The sequence below is a fragment of the Barbus barbus genome (assembly GCF_936440315.1).
Source record: "Barbus barbus genome assembly, chromosome: 44".
NCBI classification, from domain to species: domain Eukaryota; kingdom Metazoa; phylum Chordata; class Actinopteri; order Cypriniformes; family Cyprinidae; genus Barbus; species Barbus barbus.
Window position 1 is genome coordinate 202501 of NC_136722.1, and position 21082 is coordinate 223582.

At 37.4% G+C, this 21082-nt stretch overlaps 1 protein-coding gene across 1 annotated transcript in view; it reads right to left on the bottom strand.

The window, feature by feature from the left end:
* Positions 1–11575, bottom strand: part of LOC306862958 (uncharacterized protein) — a 110128-nt gene extending 98553 nt beyond the window's left edge. Inside the window, exons 1-2 of the mRNA XM_079406073.1 lie at positions 11425–11575; positions 11268–11338 (exon numbers count right to left, since the gene is read on the bottom strand). Of these exons, the coding sequence (XP_079262199.1) occupies positions 11268–11338; positions 11425–11453 (100 nt within the window). The 5' untranslated portion in view covers positions 11454–11575. The remainder of the gene's footprint in view (positions 1–11267; positions 11339–11424) is intronic.
* Positions 11576–21082: the final 9507 nt, after the last annotated feature.

Here is a 21082-nt window from a genome sequence, read left to right on the forward strand (position 1 = left end):
TCTGTGGATTAGTGAATCAGTGGATCAGTGAATCAGTGAATCAGAGGATCAGTGGATCAGTGAATCTGTGGATTAGTGAATCTGTGGATTAGTGAATCAGTGGATCAGTGAATCAGTGAATCAGAGGATCAGTGGATCAGTGAATCTGTGGATTAGTGAATCAGTGAATCAGTGGATCAGTGGATTAGTGAATCAGTGGATCAGTGGATCTGTGAATCAGTGGATTAGTGAATCAGTGGATCTGTTAATCAATGAATCAGTGGATTAGTGAATCAGTGGATCTGTGACTCAGTGGATCAGTGGATTAGTGAATCGGTGAATCAGTGAACTAGTGAATCGGTGGATCAGTGAATCAGTGGATCAGTGAATCACTGGACTAGTGAATCAGTGGATCAGTGAATCAGAGGATCAGTGAATCTGTGGATTAGTGAATGAGTGAATCAGTGGATCAGTGGATTAGTGAATCGGTGAATCAGTGAACTAGTGAATCGGTGAATCAGTGGATCAGTGGATCAGTGAATCACTGGACTAGTGAATCAGTGGATCAGTGAATCAGAGGATCAGTGAATCTGTGGATTAGTGAATCAGTGAATCAGTGGATCAGTGGATTAGTGAATCAGTGAATCAGTGGATCTGTGAATCTGTGAATCAGTGGATTAGTGAATCAGTGGATCTGTTAATCAATGAATAGGTAGATTAGTGAATCAGTGGATCTGTTAATCAGTGGATCAGTGGATTAGTGAATCGGTGAATCAGTGAACTAGTGAATCGGTGGATCAGTGAATCAGTGGATCTGTGAATCAGTGGATCTGTTAATCAGTGAATCAGTGGATCTGTGAATCAGTGGATTAGTAAATCAGTGGATCTGTGAATCAGTGGATCAGTGAATCTGTGGATTAGTGAATCGGTGAATTGGTGGATCAGTGGATCAGTAAATCAGTGGATCTGTTAATCAGTGAATCAGTGGATCTGTGAATCAGTGGATTAGTAAATCAGTGGATCAGTGAATCAGTGGATCAGTAAATCAGTGGATCGGTGGACTAGTGAATCGGTGGATCAGTGAATCGGTGAATCAGAGAATCAGTGGATTAGTGAATCAGTGGATCAGTAAATCGGTGAATCAGAGAATCAGTGGATTAGTGAATCAGTGGATCAGTAAATCGGTGAATCAGAGAATCAGTGGATTAGTGAATCAGTGGATCAGTAAATCCGTGGATTAGCGAATCAGTAAATCCGTGGATCAGTGGATTGGTGAATCAGGGGATTAGTGAATCAATGGATCAGTGAATCAGTGGATCAGTGTGTTGAACAGATCATCAGACTCAAAAACTATGTCTGATTTGTGAACAAATAAACGCTTCTCTCAAAAAAGATTCTCACTGGCTTGTTTTTGTTCTGTTCCTCACATAAAAGCATCATATGAATTCGGAAGACATGCAAAAAGCTGCACAACCACTTCATTGTGCGTTTTGATCATTTCAGAACTTGACAAACTCAGTTCTAATTCACTGTGGTGACATTAAAAGAATCAGCAGGATACAGAACTGCTAAAGAACATGATAAATTAGCATTCTTCTTCTTATCAAAGTTTTTAGCTTACGCCACAAAACAGTGAAACATTTGACCAAAATAATCAAAGCTCTGAAACCTTGTGAGCTGCCATCACAAACACGAGCCTCGCGAGGGATGGATGAGGATATTTTAATGAAGCTTCATCTGCTCTGATCCAGCCAAACGCTTACATAAACACTGCTGCTCTCCAGAAGCTCAACTGAAAACACATCCCTGCATTTAATATGCTGTTTTTACATGAAGCCATTCAAGCCCAATAGAATTCAGCATATTAGCTTATTAAAGAAATCACATTTAGGAAAGGAAATTGCCTTGGCATGAGCATAAATCAGCATTGCTGGAGGTTATTACAGATTGCACATCCAGACAGCTCACAAAGCTCACAAAGCGATCTGTCTGTTCATTTTCTCAGGCTCACAGAGGCTTTTATTGCTCTTTCTCTCAGTCTGAGCTCCTCCAGGAGCTTGAGAACTTTCTGAAGATGCTCTTTGATTTGTCCTCTAGTCTCCACTTCCAGAGGCCCAAAGCGTCCCTTATGAAAGACCTACTGTCTCTTTTACTTTTATTGGGCCAGAACAGCATGTCGGATCTAAATCAGCAAATTTTCCCTGCGCAGATCAGCCAGGAACCACTTGAAAAGGAGGAGGTCATGTGTTTTGACACTGGCTGTTCAGATCTTCAACTCTACAATCGCTGGATTGAAGCGGCCAATCTGGTGCATAATTTGGACCACCCACAACAACCTTACAGTTGCTTTCCAAATCAGCTATACGGATTCACTTTCTGAGCTTCTCCAGAGAATGATGTGGAATTAGAGTCAATTTGAGATTCGTCTTTCAATTTTGAAGCTGGTATGAAAATGATAAAGAAGTTTTAATTTTAAGTCATAAATTATGAGAAAAATACACTTTAATGTGCAAAGTGCCGCTGTTTTAAAAAAAACCCTCTCAGTTTGGAAACTATGAGCTTACATCATAAATCAAATTGCTGAATTCTGGTTTGGCATTAAGTGTTCAATGAATGTAAGTCTGTTTAAAATACACAACCATTCAAAACTTTTGGGTCAGTATGATTTGTTATACTAGAAATTAATACTTTTATTGATCAAGGGTGCATCTTTTGAACTTTCTATTTATCTGTGAATCCTGAAAAATAAAATGTCACGGTGTCCACTAAAATATTGTGCAGCACAACTGTTTTCAACATTGATAATAATCAGAAATGTTTCTTGAGCAGCAAATCAGCATATTACTATGATTTCTGAAGATCATGTGACACTGAAGACTGGAGTAATGATGCTGAAAATACAGCTTTGATCACAGAAATAAATTACACTTTAACACATATTCACATAGAAAACAGCTGTTTTAAATCATAATAATATTTCACTATTTTTACTGTATTTTTGATCAAATAAATACAGCCTTGGTGAGCAGAACCGACCCCAAATATTTGAATGACACAACTTTAATGTCCAACACATCAAGTTTTAAGTCAAAACAGCAGAACAATTCATGTTGATGTCGTCAGCTCAATAAAGCAGTTTTCTTCCACAAGGGTAACTGTAGATTTGGTCTCACAGGACACAATAAAGCTTTGTAAACAATATCATTAACATTGCATGGTGATGTGTTGTTCCACACACATTAAATCCTGGACATTTATGAACTGACAGGCGTATCTCCTGGGGTGTTGGACTCTAACAGCCGAAGCTGGCAACAGACCCAGCGTCATCATCTCAGGACGGCTTTGATTGGGTGATCTGCTAATTAACTCACAGCAGAACCAGCTGAATGCACAGATTTTATGACATTGGCTGGATTGCACTGTGCCTCATGAGAATGAGATTTTTAAGCTGCTCTTGCAGGACTTTCCTCTGTGTATATTAGAGCCGAATCAGTTTCGTGAGCTGTAGACGGTCTGATCTACACACAGAAATTCACTGTATCTTAAATACCAAAGAAAGCTGCAGTGGTTTTCTCCATTAAGCTTTTAACAGCCTAATCAAGGCAGGAAAGCCGTGATTAGCAGCTCAAATGATGTTTGGGTTTGCAGCGAGAGCTACTGGATAGTTCAGATTTGCCCGGTTGAGAAACACTCAGGCCGCTGATGTCCTGCAGGGAATTACAGTCATCTGAGCGTCTAACAGTTTTTCGCTGGTCTCTTCTTGACCAAGCAACCAGTTCTTGGCCAGAATATGACCTTATGCTGATTAGTCAAAGACCTGGCAGCAAGAGACTTCAACTTAGCTTAGTTTTCATTCTAATGAGAAGGCACATAAAATTGAAACGAAGCAGAACTAAATCATTTTCTGAAAGTAATCCAATGAAGGGAAAGCCCATGATTAAATCTGCATGTTCTGTGGTGATTCACTAAGAATGAAATGTGTCTTCTAAAAATTGGACCTGATGTTCAAGTTGTTTTAATCACCAATTCAGTAAGGAAATCAGCTAATAGCGCTAACACATGTCAAATGAACACAAACGTTTGTGAATCATCTCTGATCAGGCTAGTTTCAACAGAAAGGAGAGATGTTCATGCTGAAAACTATTTTATGAGGTGATGATTTCATGCTCACGCTGTGAATCATACAGAAAGGTACAATTTTTTGTAAAATAAGTAAGAACGAAGGCCCACTGCTAAACCTAATCATCACTGAGGCGTATGCAGATCATATGAAAACATATGAGATCATACTAATTCATATTAGCCACTAATTTGCCAATATATAAAATAGTTATGAACTGCCATGAGATTGTATTGGTATTTCTCAAGACTGAAATTCACAAAAAATATATTTTTTATTAATGTAATGCATGAATGCATGCAATTAGAGATGCTAGAAACCCTCAATATTCACGATCAAAAACATTTACACAAGAAATCAAAAGTAATAAGCGCTCATTGATGCATCTGTTCACACTATCATTAAACATTCCCTGTAATTCATTTCACTTCCGTCACCTAACAGCTCCTGACAGCTTTTATTGCAGCCAAACAACATGAGAAAAGCACAACAGCAGTCATGAATTCCATATGAGTGAGTTTAACATGCTGCTGCTGATGAATAGCTAATTCACTAATAATGCTATTCACAGAAAACCAGCCAACACAGGCCCAAAATGTGCATCTACACACATTCCCACAAAAACACACATAAACGTATAGAGATCACTGCGGTTTCCAGCTGAAATGAACACTAGTGGCAGTAAAACACCAAGAACTTTTATCCCTATTTAGACAAACTATGATTACAGTGGCAGATTATTGATCAATAAAGACTCATTTTCATGCGTTTCCTCGCACTGTATTATGTTATGAGCTCAAAACACTTTTATCAGAGTGCATGAATTGCAAAAATATATATTTTGATGTTTGCATCACATAAGCAGCATTATATGTTTGACTTTTCTGATGTAGTATTAATTCGTTTAATACACTGATAGTAGCTGATTTTGTCTGTGGAGTTTAATAGAAATAATATTAATGGGTTTTTCTTGTTTAACTATGGAGTAAAAACATAGTACAATGCAACACACAGGATAAGGCGGTTACATTTCTTTGTATGTAAAGTATAAATAGTGTAAACTTCTTAAAGATTGGAGACTTGAGGCATGACTTTATGTGTTTTTGTGTTACACTTATTCCTGTGGATGTGCAGACCAATGATGAAATAAATTATGCTTATTTAAAGAGTATAAATCTAATTAGTATGTAAAATGTGTTATTGTATTAATATATATTTCTTCATCTATGGTCATCTATTATTCACATTTTAATACAATATTATGTTAAAATATAAGATACAATATGCATACACAAGTGAATATCAATAAATGCATTTTTAAAAAAAAAACATCTAAAAGACATTTTTCTCCACCATCTGACCAATTAATACTAGCACTTGCCTATTCTATTTATTTATATTTATTTTAAAACATCATGCTATGTGAACTGTGCTAGACTAACTGAGACTTTATTCTGTTGCTCTTTCGTTGGTCTGGTTGCGTCTACATTGTAAGCTGCTTTGGATAAAAGCGTCTGCTAAATGACTAAATGTAAATGAAAAAAATGTAAATTTAAGTTTTGCAAATACTTCAAAATAAAAAAGGCAACCAACTGTATTCATCAAAATATTTTATTATATAATATATCCACGTTATCTAACTGCAAATATAGCATATACTGCCTATTATCTAAAAATAAACATTAACTATAATGCGTTTCATAAAATACAGCTACTGGTCAGATTTCCGAGAGATAAACTAATGCGTTAAAATGGCAAAAAATGCTGTAATTTCCTCAACTTTCTGGCGACTGTGCTTGAGAAGCACTGAAATGAATGGGCTTCAATGCTGAAACTATGGTTGTTTGGAGCTATTGGCTGCTCCATGACACGCTTTACTTCTGTATTCCTCAGTTCCTGTGGAAGCTTCTCAACGGCTCTGGTGCTGACGCGCCGTCATAGTGATGACAGCCAATCACATACTTTTCTGGTGCTGCATGAACGGGATTGGCTAGCGTCTGCGCTAGGGTATTTGCATAAGGCGATCTGATTGGCTGACGCCTGCGTTGGCGCTTGAAAAGTTTTCAACTTCTGCCGCATGCAACGCCAGTGAAGCAACGCGAGGGACCCACAATTCAGTTCGGCAACGCTTGACGTCACTCCATTCAAAGTAAATGAGAGGCGTTGACGCCGGCGTCCCGTGTGAATGTGAATATTTTTATTTATTATTGTTAATGTTCTCTTATGTTCAACAACTTAAAGCTTTAAAATTGTTCAATTTAAGGGGTCTAAAATAAAGAAAAGAGACAATGTTTTGTTACTCCAACACTTTATTATACTGAATGTCCTGTGTTTTTTTGTTTTTTTTTGTACTTGAGTGCAATACATTTTGGTTGAAAAAATGAGAATCGTGTAAGAGAATCGTGATCTCAATTCCCATGGAGAAAACTCGTGATTCACATTTTAGCAAGAATCGTGCCGCCCTACTCCAGGGTCACATACCATAACATACCGCATGAATAATATATTTTTTTGTTTTTAATTATAATACATATACAGGGTATATATATAATTTTTTAAATATATTTTTTTATTTGACTTATTATGGCCATATTTATATATACACTAACAAAATTTGGGTCAAAATTGTGCAGCTCTACAAACAAGCACAGCAAAAATAAAGCTTTTTTTTTTTTTTTTCACAATTTGTTTTTTAATCGTCCAATATTAGATTTTTTACAAATTAATTAATTAAATTTTTAAAATGTTCATGCTTAGTTTTTTTTTACTTTTAGATCCCCTTTATCATCATCTTATGCTCACTTAACAATAAACAGGTTTCCATCCACGTTTCTTGTTCACAGCTGGTCACTGGTTATCATCACTATGCAAAGCATTATAATTTCAGGAGTACTTTACATTGCTTTACACACATATTGAAGGATTCAGATTAGAGGATTCACTTCATATTATCATACACTGCTATCTGTCTGCAGCCAATATGTTTCAACAAGCAGTTTGGAAACATCATAGCAGATCTGGGTAAATCAAGCTGTAATAGAAGTGCATTAAGTGCTGTTTTCATTGACTCTCACATTAGACCTTTCACAATGAGAAAAACTAAACTCTGCGGTTAAAGCATTAGAACATGCCACTGTTTCCTCCAAAACAGAATTAGCATCTCCCACAATGTGTCTCCTGTTCTCCAGGCCAGCGAGGGAAAAGATGAGACGTCTTTTTAACATTCTTGTTTTGACACTTGCACATTTCCTGATGGAGTTTTATCCGTTGCCTAATATTTTCCAGAAATTGAAGGCAGACGTGTCAGAGCAGAGGAAAAGAAATCTTCTCACACGGTCAATCCAAATGTTTTTATATAATGGTGTCATAATAATGCATTCCTCCACAGCAACAACTGCATTATACAACAGACTCACACACACACACACACACACACACACACACACACACACACACACACACACACACACACACACACACACACACACACGTGATTGGTGTGAAACACACTCAGACAAAACACAGTAACAAACAGAAAGTGTCAATCTGAGCGGTCCTGTCAATATTCACAGTGTTGGCCTTCACACTGAATGTCTTGGCAAAGTCTGTTCTGTCTGTGATAAATGAAAGAGAAGAGCAGACACGGTGGTCTCTGACCGCTCATATATTGTTGGATTTAAGCCAGTGCAAGGAGGAAGCACTTTATATACACTTGATAAATTGGGAGGAAGAAGAGAGCAAATATATAAACATATCAGGGAATAAACATGTATTGTAAGTATATAATAAAGTGTACTGTATATATTCAGATAGCTGATTCTGTTAAAAAATGGTGATCTCTCTCTTCTTCAAATGTCTAAGGAACATTGTAAAGACAAAGAATAGGAGGAAGTCCTTTTTATGATACGCTAAAAGATGAGTAGGTGAATTACGTCCTCCTCGACCGCATTAAAGCACCTGGAGATCCTGTCCAAGCCTCAAACAAACCCAAAACTAATGTGATTGTACGACTGTCAAACCACAGCTAGAATTTACACAAGAATATAAACTCTACAGAACAAGAAACAGTGCTATTTCATCAGCTAATAATGTTGAGTGAAAATTTAGAGCGACCACAGAAATGACATGCCGCATTAAACAATTTCATTAACATCATTCACTGAACACCATTAGAAACTAACAAATGAGGTCAGATTATATTATTAGACTGGTTTATTAATCTCAATAACTCCTGGCATATTATAGCATGCTTTCTGGAAACATCCACAGCTACTAGACTCTTAAAATGAAAGGAACTAGACTGGCATTGATGCGTTCATGAAGCGTTTCCACTGCACAAAAGATTCTTGAGATTCTTTAAAATGTTCTTCACACTAACAAAAATTGGTTCTTTTAAGAACTGTTCACTGAAAGGTTCTTTGGGGAAATAAAAATGGTTCTGGCATTGCTGCAAAATCCCGATTTGAAACCTTTGTTCTTAAGAGGAGAAGCTCCTCAACGTTTAAGACAATTTTTCACCAGTAGGATTGATTCCAAAAGATCGGCCTCCATTCCTGTGGTTAATACAAGCTGTCAGTGTCCACATTAGGACTGCTTCTGAAGGCAAGGAGAAAAGTAACTGTAATACAAACTAAACAAGAACAGAGGAACCAGATCTACCGGAAATCAAAGCCCTGGAGGACCTGCTAAAACTCAGGCCAGTATTGGGTCAGTGAAACACAATGTCTTCAACCGAGTGGAAAATGGTGTTTGAATCCAGGTAGATTTGACATTTAACTGAAATACTGAATCTAAAAAAACACAACCTTAAACTGAGAGGTCAGCTGAACTGTGTGGACGCAGCAGTAAAGACCAAACGTGTTTAAGATGGGAAGTTTGTGCATCAAACAAACATCAGATTTAGAAAAGCAGCTGCTCTTTGGCCGGTTTCTGTGGAAACAGCTCTATTCCTTTGTGTTTACAGCTGGGGCTGGAAATATTTGTCCCAAATCAGTCGTCTGGCCGAGCGCTTCGCAATCATCTATCATCATATATTACAGGAGCTCTGCTGAAATCTGAATCTGAAATCTGTGGGAGGAACATCACACTCTTTCCTCCAGCTTAAAGGAATAGTTCACCTAAAAACTAAACTTGTTCATTTACCCACCCTCATTTAGGATTTCCAGATGAACATTCAGAAGCTTTTCTCCTGCATTCGGTGTAATGTGTCAAACATCAGCTGATTTCCAAGCAGAGAAGCTGCAGAGTTGAACCCTGTTAATAACAGCCACGCCATTCCTCAAAACATATTAAGTTCATTATTAACATGAAACGAGGTCAAGAATGCGATCCTTTGGCACGGGTCCCGTTTGGACCGAGTTTGAACAGCTCTGCGTTATTTTACAGATGGAACACAATCGGCTTTTGTGGACATGATGTCATCCTTAGGGAAGATTACTCGCGCTCCGCTGCTTGACATCACGCCAGTTTGAGCGAACGGAGTCACTGTGCCAACTATCTGTCATTATGAGGGTCATTGAGGTAACGAAACAGGGTTTATCCATCTATGACCACCTTCTGTGACCTTGAGCTCCCTCATGAAACTATGAGCCTCACCTGGATACAGTCTTAATACTACCAAGGAAAAACTCTATAAAAATAGCAAGCATGGACATAAATTAATAAATCATGTTGCAGTTCATTGGGTTCTGTCGTGTCAGCGCTCAGAGCAAACCACATCATCATCATCATCATCATCATCATTATTTGTAAGAATCGGTTCTAAACAGATCGCGGTACTTTGACGTCATACACCGATCATCTCAAACAATCCTTATGACATCAAGTTCACACGCTCGAAAACAGTGAATAAAGCTGTGTGAAATCACATTTCATGTTTTTCCCCAATTATATTTAATTCATATGTGTGTTTTGTAAATTTATACGTGTTACAGCCATGATTGCAGTTTTTTCAGCTGCTTCCACACTAAATCTTTCCTTGTCACACAGTTTCTGAAAGCTGTCACTCAAACAGCAGAAGCACACACCAAATCTACAAAACCAGACACTAATTATCAGCCTTTGACTCAGTTTTCAATTTCATAAAACACTTTCTGCAAAACACAACACACAGTTCTCTCTGTAACACACAACAATCTAACAGGAAGTACCTTGATTTCCTTTTTCAAACACAACCAATCAGAAAGCCTCAGTAATTCATCACTAACTCCTCACATGTGCTTCACTGAACACCAACCGATCAATAAACACACATCTACTCATGCTTGATGTGTTTCTGTTCTTCTGTACTGTCTAATACTGTATATTCACAAACACTAATGCTTACAGTAAAAACAGTTTGCTTTCAATCTTGTTTTCATGTTTACCGTGAATTTTGTCAACATCTCTCTGCCAATTATTTTTAATCTTGTACAGAAATGTACACAGGAGCTCATGAAAAAACAGCTTTAGGTTCTGAATGACTCTGTGTATATATTTTCAACAATATATTATGGCAAAGGTGTTTGCAAATGTTTGCTTTTGAGATGTGTTTGTGATATTTTGAATGCAGTGCTTCATTGACATGTGAGGCATTTTGCATTTTGTGCAATTCTTGGATTTGTGTGTAAAGTTTTTTATTTTTAAAAAGGCAAAGTTTTGAAAATGTGTTTAAGCAGCTGAAAAACACTATAAGATTACAAGAACAATCATTTTGAAATTAAATATGTTTAGCTTTTACAATAGGCTACTAAAATTAATTTACATCTCTCAGCTGGAGAAAATGTTTTGCGAGTAATAAAATGCTGTTGTTTATTAAAATCAACTTCTTTTCATTGACAGGACAAATCTGTCATAAAATCAGCTCATAAACACATCTCCAGCGCATTTCATGTGTTACATTTCTGCTAAACTGTTATTAAAGTAACTTACTTTTAGCTCCATCAGTCACATTTCAAGGTTTACTCCCAATTCTCTTATTAGTCCTCATAAATACCAAAATCACGACCAAAACATCGCCATGAGGCATCGCACTCGTCAATTCTCGTGAGTTGACTCGTGAACCGATTCAGCTGCGAACCGATTCATTAAAAAGACTCAAAAGAATCGGTCATTTTTTCTGCATCTAATATAAACGTGTAAAGCATAAAAACGCGTCTGGTTTGCTTCTCTAAAACATGTAGTGGCATACCTGACTCAAAGTGCTGGAAGGCAACCCCAGAAGAACAGAAGCACACAGTAATGAAAGTCCAGCACCAGGCTCTGCTGAGGAGAAATAAAGATGAGGCGAGATGTTTCTCAGAAGCAAATGAATGAAATATGGAGGCACAGGTCAGAAGATGAGTCACCTCAGCGCTGGATCTCTCGCTGACCCCATGTCTCTCACAGATGTCCTTTGCTCGGTCTGTCAGAGAGACTCTTCTTCTCCACACTCCTCTCCTCTCCTGATCCAGCGGCTCCACGTGAACAAAGGCAGTCTCAGTTCATCCAGACTCGCTCAAAAACTGAAATACGACTCCGAGCTGTAGCTCCCACCTCCTCAGCCCTCCACATTCAGATGCAAACCCCTCACCTCACAAACATCAGCGCTCATCTGTTCTCCTCCCATGCTCTCCTCACATTAGATCAGTTTGCCTGGATTCTGCATGATTCTACATCTTGTATGTGAATGCAATCTACTGTATATATATGAAGTCTGTAACAGCAGGCTGTGCTGCATAAGACCAGAACAACTTTATTTGTGCATATAGCCTAAATATAATGTACAGTAGATCTGAAATGACACAAAAGGGAATGGATGTCATTGCATTGGTTAATAAAATATTAAACCAAGTGTTACAAATGCTGCAAGAACTTTTCTCAGAACTTACTCTTGGATTTTATTTTCAGATTATTTTCTTTTTTAGTACATGTAAATTCATTCTGTGACCCAGCAGAGAAACCGCAGCTGTAATTCATCACATGAACACGACCCACTTACATCTGAGCTCCAAAAATCTTTATTCTGAACATTATGGAAAGACTGGGGCTAGTTGTCACACATGATGTTATGACATGAGCAAAGTATAAGAGCTGAAAAACATGTTTTTACATATTTTACCTTGCATTTTTGCTTTTTAATAAATAGATTTGGACATTTTGTACTCAATTTGCCTTCAAAACCATTAAATACCACACATTTAGATAGATAGATAGATAGATAGATAGATAGATAGATAGATAGATAGATAGATAGATAGATAGATAGATAGATAGATAGATAGATAGATCTTAAAGAGTGACTCTATGATTGAGATTCATTCGGGGGCCTTAAAAATAGCATTACATACATAGATAACGCATAAAATACATGAAAAAACTGTGATGCCTGAAACTGTGTTTTATTGAAATTCAAAGTCTTATCAAGCACATGTTCTGCATGAAACCCAATACAGTATTTAAGAGGGAGTGAATCTGACGCAGGGTGATCATCATGCCTGTGTGATTACATCTCAACACTAAATCATTTACACAAACAGTTCTGTTAGTCGGATCTCAGCTGCTCTGGGGAAACACATCATTCACAGGATCCGGTCAATCCTTCAGCATTCAGCAAAGACCACCGCGATATCTGCCAGTCCTTCAGAAACCTGATGACTCTGAGACCCTGTGAGAAGAAACTCACAGCTTTGATATCATGTCTGCATGTCTGATGGTGTTTGTGATATATTTATAAATGTGCGCTGGACATGCATATGAAACATATGACGCATGACAGCAGACAGAGTGAGTGATTGCATGAATTCTTTATCTGGATGCTGTGAGTTTATTTAATGGCCATTACCTGCAGTTGTGTTACACTTAAATCATCAGACACGTCTCAGATGAGTAAACACTTGATTTTAGAGGAGTTTGCCAGACATCTGAGGTTGTGTTGCTCCAGCATTGAATGTGGCAATTCTCAGAGGATCTGCATGAAATAATTTTTCTTTCAGATTTGAGAATGACAGGGACTTTCCTAAAATTGCTGCCCATTTTTTAAGGGTGTTACACCATCTAGCAACAAATAACATATTTTGTGCTTGCTTGCAAATACTGAGATTTGATGCATTAAAAGCGGCTGATGTTTTAAGGATGATGACATTATGCAAGCCAATTTATCAGTAAAAGCTTAGTGACAGCAAATTTCACAAATATTTTTGCATATTTTCAGCTTTGCCAATAACAAAACAGCATAAAATATGGAGCTACATGGTGCTGGTTCTTTCTTGTCTCATAAGTGAAAAAGCTTCAGTGCAATTCAATTCAATTCAAGCTTTCAAATGACTTCAGAAGAACTGAACATTTTACAGTTTTTTATTATTTTGTTTATTTTTGGCGCTTGATAGTCCTTAAAGGTTCACCCAAAAATGAATGTCCTCATCCTCAGGCCATCCAAGATGTAGATGAGTTTGTTTCTTCATTAGATTTGGAGAAATGTAGCATTTCATCACTGCAGTGAATGGGTGCCATCAGAGAGCCTTCACTGGAGCAAGCATTATGGATTATGGACTTGTATTTTACTTAAAAACATCTTAATGATCTTCTCTGATGGACTGGAGTGGTGTGGATTATTGTGATGTTTTTATCAGCTGTTTGGACTCTCATTCTGACGGCACCCATTCACTGCAGAGCATCCATTGCTGAGACACTGATGCAGAGACACATTTCTACAAACCTGATGAAGAAACAAACTCATCCTGATCTCGGTTGATCTGAGGGTGAGTGCATTTTCAGCAGAGTTTCATTTTGGGGTGAACTACTCCCTAAATAGCTTGATAAGTAAAAAAAAAAAAAAAAAAAGCATGCAGCATGAAGATTCCTCAGAATATCCTCCTTTGTGTTCCACAGAAGAAAGAAAGTCAGGTTTGGAACAACATGACAGTGAGCAAATGATGACAGTGTTTTCTTTTTTGGATGAACTCTGTCTTTAACCGGTGTCTGGTTAATGGAATTGAGTCGAGACCAAGTTTTTTATAATTGTCAAAACAAGACATTACTCAGTGTGAGGGGAAGCTCGTACAAACTGCTGACTTTGCGTTGAGGATTTCTTCACTTTGACTCACATTCCCTCACCGGTCAACACAAAAGATGAGTTCATTCCTGCTGGTGTGTGACGTCTAGGATACATGCAGCAGATCTTCAATAAGAGACGTTCTTCCGTCATCACGCGAGTGGAATTCACTCCCACAGGCTCTGCGAGGCTCGAAGATAAAAGCAGATGAGATTCCTGTTCCCCAGCAGCCTGATATAGCAGCGTCCTGATAAACCCTCATCAGACACAGACCGGGGCTCAGACAGACTCGAGGGCTGCCGTGATTTGTGTCTGTACTGCTAACCTGGCGCCCATCGACACTCGACTCGATCTGTAAGACATCATATCTGCAACACTGAACATCTGGGACATTTTGTAATTATTGGCACAGTCTGATGACATATATGACAAATATAACATTTCAAGGCAGCTCCAGAGACTTTCTCATTAAAGCAAACAGAAAGCATCTAGCTCTGGATCACAATGTCCTTTTCATCAGTGAGGTATGTAGTTAAATTCATGTGGCAGGGACTTGCTCTGGGATTGAGAAAGTAGGTTGAGTTGCTCAAGGAAGGATTTCCATGGCAATATGGAGTTGTTGTATGAAAATACTGGCTGTCAGTCGAGGAGCAGCGTGACTCAGTCGTGAGAATCCTGCTGGAAACTCATGCATTCTCTCATTCTCTGTAGTGACTGGACAGATGTGCAGCGGGCCTCGCGGTTAAAGAGAGATTCTAGAGGCCATTCAGTTCACTGTCTGGAAAACATTTTTATTTGGTGAGCAAAAAAGAAGCACATATTAGCATACTTTTAAAATTAATAAGTAATTATGGAAATAATATGCTTTAGAAGAATATACTTAAGTTTGGACTGAATGTAACATTTTCTGAGTTGTTATTGCACACTGTAAAAATCCGTAAAATTTACGGTAAAAAAAAACGTCAGCTATGGTTGCCAGAATCTTACCGTAAATATTTTTTAGGTTTTACGGTTTTAACTTTAATTTACATTTAAATACCATAATTTCATTAACTGATATAATGTTACTATACCAACCTTTTTAAGTACTGAAATCTGTTTTGTATCTTTGTAATACACTGATAACCATCAATAGCAGGTGCTGATGAGAGTCACATGATGAACCAAAGCCCATCACAAGCAGATTTTAAATATTAACATATATAGAAGGTGCACAGTGTTATTCACAAACACTAAACACCATCACGCTAACACATAAAACTGAAACAACATTAGATGTAACATACAACCCTAATGTACAAAACTGATAAGAAACAATCAGAAAGAAACAGTTATTTCAATACAGTTGAAAAAGAAATTACACATCATGTCCAATACAGTTTTTCATCATATATTTTAGGGGAACTTATCGTTAACCATTTAACAGGTTTTTACCCTAGCATTTTTACAGTCTTTTACCGTTATACTCACAGTCATTTTTATTAACTGCAATTAAATGAAGATGTAGTTTAAATTGATATTAAATGCAGTTAGCTGAGTGTTTTTCACCCATGCATGTAGTGCATCTTTATATGTAATTTCATAATTCTATTGTCCTTGGTTACAGTGCTGCTGAATATGACAAGCTTTTATGATGAATATACTTTAATGTAATTTCTGTTGATACTTGTATGCCATGTATTTTGTAATAATGAAGCTGTAATTTACTATATTTAAAAATTATTAATAACTTTAAATGTAATGTCCAATAACAAATTACAGTTAAATAACTATGGTTTAAATACATTTTATATTTGACAAAGTTCACTCTTTAAAAGTGTATTTTAAGTGGCCTTTTATTTAATTCATATTATCTACATGGACAGTTTTTAATATACTTGTAAGCTTATAAGTTCACTAAGTTTCAAGTGCACTTCTTTTTCACAGATGTACAGATGAAACTATGATGAGCCACAAATGAAGACCAGAACACAACAGTAGCCAATTAATCTGAGCGAATCCTAATAACTCATGTGGCTGTGAGTGACTCAAAATAAAGTGGGTTAATTTTAGCTCTGGCCGACTCCTGCTGTTCAAAACCCCCGTCTGGAACATGATGATATGAGCATTTGAACTTAACGTCTTCATTCCTGTGCCGAGGGCCACCCACAGCTCTGTGTTATCAGCTGCTGTAGAGCTAATGTGAGCAGAGCATTTACACAGACCTTCACATCAGTGCACCACGCTCTCAAACCAATGAGTCTGAATCAGCCATTCGTTCAGGAGAACTTTATTGATTTATTTATCCATTTAGCTTGAGCCTTTTGTTTTTTGGTACTTACACAACCAGTATGGAAAATATCAGTATGTGCAACAACATCTCCTCCAAATAAAAATGCTTTCAGTAATTTCAGAGAAGAAAGTGAATTGGTCTGCTGTCATGGAGACTGATTTGTGTTTGAATCCTGCAGGCCAATACATATCAAGAGAGCAATTAAACGGCCCAAACACAGATACTAATAGATGATTATGGGTTTTCCTGAGGAGGTCAGACTGTAGACTGAGGAGGAGGAGGAGGACTGTTGATCCACTCCACAGGAGAGAAGACTTTACGCTTACACAACGCTTTTCACATAGACACCTCATACACACACACACTCACACACACACACTCACACAGACTCACACAGGCTCACACTCACACACACACTCACACACACACACACACATACACAGAGACTCACACACACACACACAGACTCACACACACACACACACTCACTCACACACACACACACACACACACACACACACACACACACACACACAGCCTCACACACACACACACACACACACACACACACACTCACTCACTCACACTCACACACACACACACACACACTCACTCACACTCACACACACACACACACACTCACACACACACATGGCCTTTGTCCTTCTTTGCACAGTTTTTATGAATAAAATGTTTTGCCATTTAAAACAGCCTTTAGAAACGCAGCATTAAGTTCCTCCACAGAGAAAAGATCCAGCATGAACAGAGCTAAGAATCAAACACTTCCAGTCAAACGATCATGGAAACTCATTCTGACCTGAGAGGTCAGAGGTCGTACAGATACGGTGCTCAAATAAAGCTCAGATAAGATGTGTAAGCAGAGCCTTGAGGAACCTGACTGTCATCTCAAACTCCAAATTAAGTTTTGCAGCACATTCACACACAGACTGACACGCGACGCAGAGAAATACTTCATCTGTGATAAACCCTATCCTCCTAAATCCTCCTCCAGGTCAAACCTTTCATCTGTCCTTGAGCAATATGAGCTTATACACAACCGGCCGACAGTCTGGAGCCAGTGACTGTTTCTCTGTGTTTCTGAAAGAGTTTCTTCTCAACTGCATTTATTTGATCAAAAATACAGTAAAAATTGTGAAATATTATTATAATGTAAAGCAGCTGTTTTCTATGTGAATATGTGTTAAAGTGTAATGTATTTCTGTGATCTGCAGCTGTATTTCCAGCATCATTACTCCAGTCTTCAGTGTCACATGATCTTCAGAAATCATAATAATATACTGATTTACTGCTCAACAAACATTATTATTATTATCAATGTTGAACACAGTTGTGCTGCACAATATTTTTGTGGATTTACAGATGAATAGAAAGTTTCAAAAGAAGAGTGTTTATTTGACATAGAAAAAATCTTGTACCATTATAAATGACATTATTTAGCATCATTGTATCACCTATCGCGAAGCTGATCGTAAAATGAGCAATCTATTTAAATTCTACTGAGAAACTGACACTTTAAAATGCTATGGAGAAAGTTGAACATCATCTAAAAAAGGCACAAACTAAAAAGACTGATGAAAAGAGGAGAAAACATAATCTTGCACCAGCACTAACATATTAAAATATTTTTAAACTACTCATGACCACCTTTACTATAATTTATCACATTTTATTGTAGGCTTATTTATTGTGGTAAATTTTATCTGACTTAATTTATAATAGATAATCTGTTAGGGAATAGATTTTTTCCTATAGATTTATATTTCAACTGTGGCATGTTAGTAGATATTGTTTCTAATGTGCAGGCTGTTGTTTTTCATAACAAATGCAATATAGATGAATAAAAAGGTCATTATTGGCCTGGTAATGATTAATAGACTGGACTTAACAAATGCTACAGTTAAGAACTATGGCAGACTTTCATAAAGAGCAAGCACAAGTCAGAATCGAGAACCATGTGTAAAATGGGTTCTAATGACCAGTGATGGGAAAACCTGGCATATATTACATCAAGAGCCTGATGAGGAGTAAGAAATAAACAATATAAGAAAATGTTAAGTTAGACTGACTTCCCATAGCATGTTGAATTAGAACATTCTGTCAAACTATAACCTATACGTTCCTAAATAATATAAAATACATTGTATATGTAAACAAGTAATTGTTAACTAGGCTATTACTTTATTGCAGTTACGTTATCAACCAACTTCGCATGTGTTGTGGATAGCACAAAAGACCATTTCCTAAAATAAACATATAAGCAAAGAAACAAATAACTAAACCTTAGGGGGCAGCATGACCAGGGGTCCACTTCAGCATTCAGCATTCAGCAGATCTGTACTCCTGCGGTTACTCTACACAGCCGAGGTGACACGCTCCATCTGTGATTCTGGCGCTGAGATCTGCAGTAACGTCTCATGATGGAGATTCGCTCTGATCTGGATCAGATTCATCCCAGAGCTGCTCAGTGGGCTTCAGATCGGGGTTATTCAAGTTCATTTACACCAGATCCAGTCAATTATTTTTTATGGATCTTGCTTATGGTCAAAAGGCAATAGTTCTGTCCCTGTAGCGTATATCAGCACATGAGTCACTGCTGCTGGGAGGAATTAATGTCGTCATAAAACAATACAAAATCATCAAACAAACGCAGCTAGTTATTTGTGAAAAGTGATGTGTAACCATCTGGACATCGGTATTGTAACTAAGCAACTCTAGCAAAGTATTAAATACTGTACTTCTGCATAACAATAAATTAAATAAAAACGACATGAGCTCTGAATGAGGCAAATGAGCGGCATGGTATTAGGCCTATTCAAAAGCAGTTTTCTTGTATTTTAATTGGTTTTGAGAACGGTGTATGAGATGTATCTAAAATAACTTTTCTATGTGTACTTTTCTACATTTTATTTTTCAGGATTTATAGATGGATAGAAAGTTCAAAAGTACGGTATTTATTTAAAATATAAATATTTCATGACATTAGAAATGTCTTTACTGTCACTTCTGATCAATTTCTTTCCAAAAATAAAAAATAAAAATCATACTGACCCCAAACGTGTGAAGTATATGTATGTATTATATAGTGTATATGCATACTGTACAAACTCATTAGTGGATAAGGAGATTAATATCTTTCAGTCATCTGATTTTGTACTAATTACTGGGGGGTTTTCTGTTCATGTCATTTTCACATGCTGTCTCTTTAATGTTAAAACATTATATTAGTGTAAGTTTATGTGCTGAGGATTGGGAGTTGCTGTGTGTTACAATCCTTTATTCTCTGTTGTGGATGATCTGGTGAATTCTGCCACATGTTTCAATCACGTATGATTCCCATAATCACAGGAGCAGCTCCTTTGTCCTTATTTAAACCACATACAATCCTAACGCTTCCAGATTCTCAGCTGGTCTCACTAACCAGGAATACATTATAATGCGTTCTGAAAACGCACTCTGGAGTATGTGTGGCATAGAAGCTGTAAGAGCTCTGGATCTCAGACTGATGCAATGGAATCACACGCGTGTCGTATAAAGGACTGACCGACTCTGAGTGGAAACATGGAGCTGGATGAGAGGGAAATACCCAACAATAACTAAAAGAGCCCTTGTTTACAGTCGAAGGTAACTCCCTCACTGCCATAAACAAACCCAAGCACTTCCAGAAGACTCGTCCATGGAGATGTCGTACATTCTCAGAAAATAATGCAGAAGAGCCGAAACTCTTTCAAAGGCACACCTCTGGAGCTTAAGGCTATATATCAGTGCCTTCTGAAAGGATTCCTCCTCAGTGACAGCTGACAGTCTACTTCATTTTTAATTTAAACGTACATTTGTTCCAATAATTAATTAGCCACATGCTATGAAAGCCCATTTTTGCCATGGGATAAAAAAATGAGCTAATTGCATCTTTTTTTCTTGCAATTGCAGTTCAAAATGGCAGAATTGTGAGATACTGTATAAACTCATAAAAAGTCAGAATATAAACTTACAATTCTGAGAAGAGAAGTCAGTATTGTGAGATAAAAAGTTGCAATCACCTATTTATTATTATTATTATTATAATTATTATTATTTATTCCATGGCAAAAACAAGCATGTAGATCCTTCATGAACGCACATTTAGAGTTTTAACTATAGGATAAAAAGCTGTTCAAAGAGGAGATTTACATGAATAATATTCCAGAGCGAAGCAATATGAAGACTGAAGGCATTCTGCGTATCATACACACATTTTGGGAAAACGTCCCACGAACATCTAAACAAAGGAAGACTGTGTTTGTGTCACACCCTGTTTTATTTCTCACTACATCTTTTCACTTGCATATTTCCAAGCTTTTGAAGTCATTTCATGCAATACTTTGTCATTTTTCCATGTGGATTTAATGTGACTTTTAGAAACTGGTTACAATTAATGAGTTGCACTTCCCATCACATCTTACATTACAGAGATGACAATAACTACAAAGAATAACAGACTAAACGCACATCAAGAGCTGGTCTTCACCTCTGAAAACACTGATGTTGAGTTCCTGTGAATCTATATGTGTTCTTCACAGTCACTCACGCTGTAAACGATGCCAGCAGAAACACAATGAAGCGATTACTCCAGCTAACGAGCTGCTGTGATGCAGGTGATGTCACAGATCATTCGATCCAGCCCTCAGGCACTTTCACATTAACA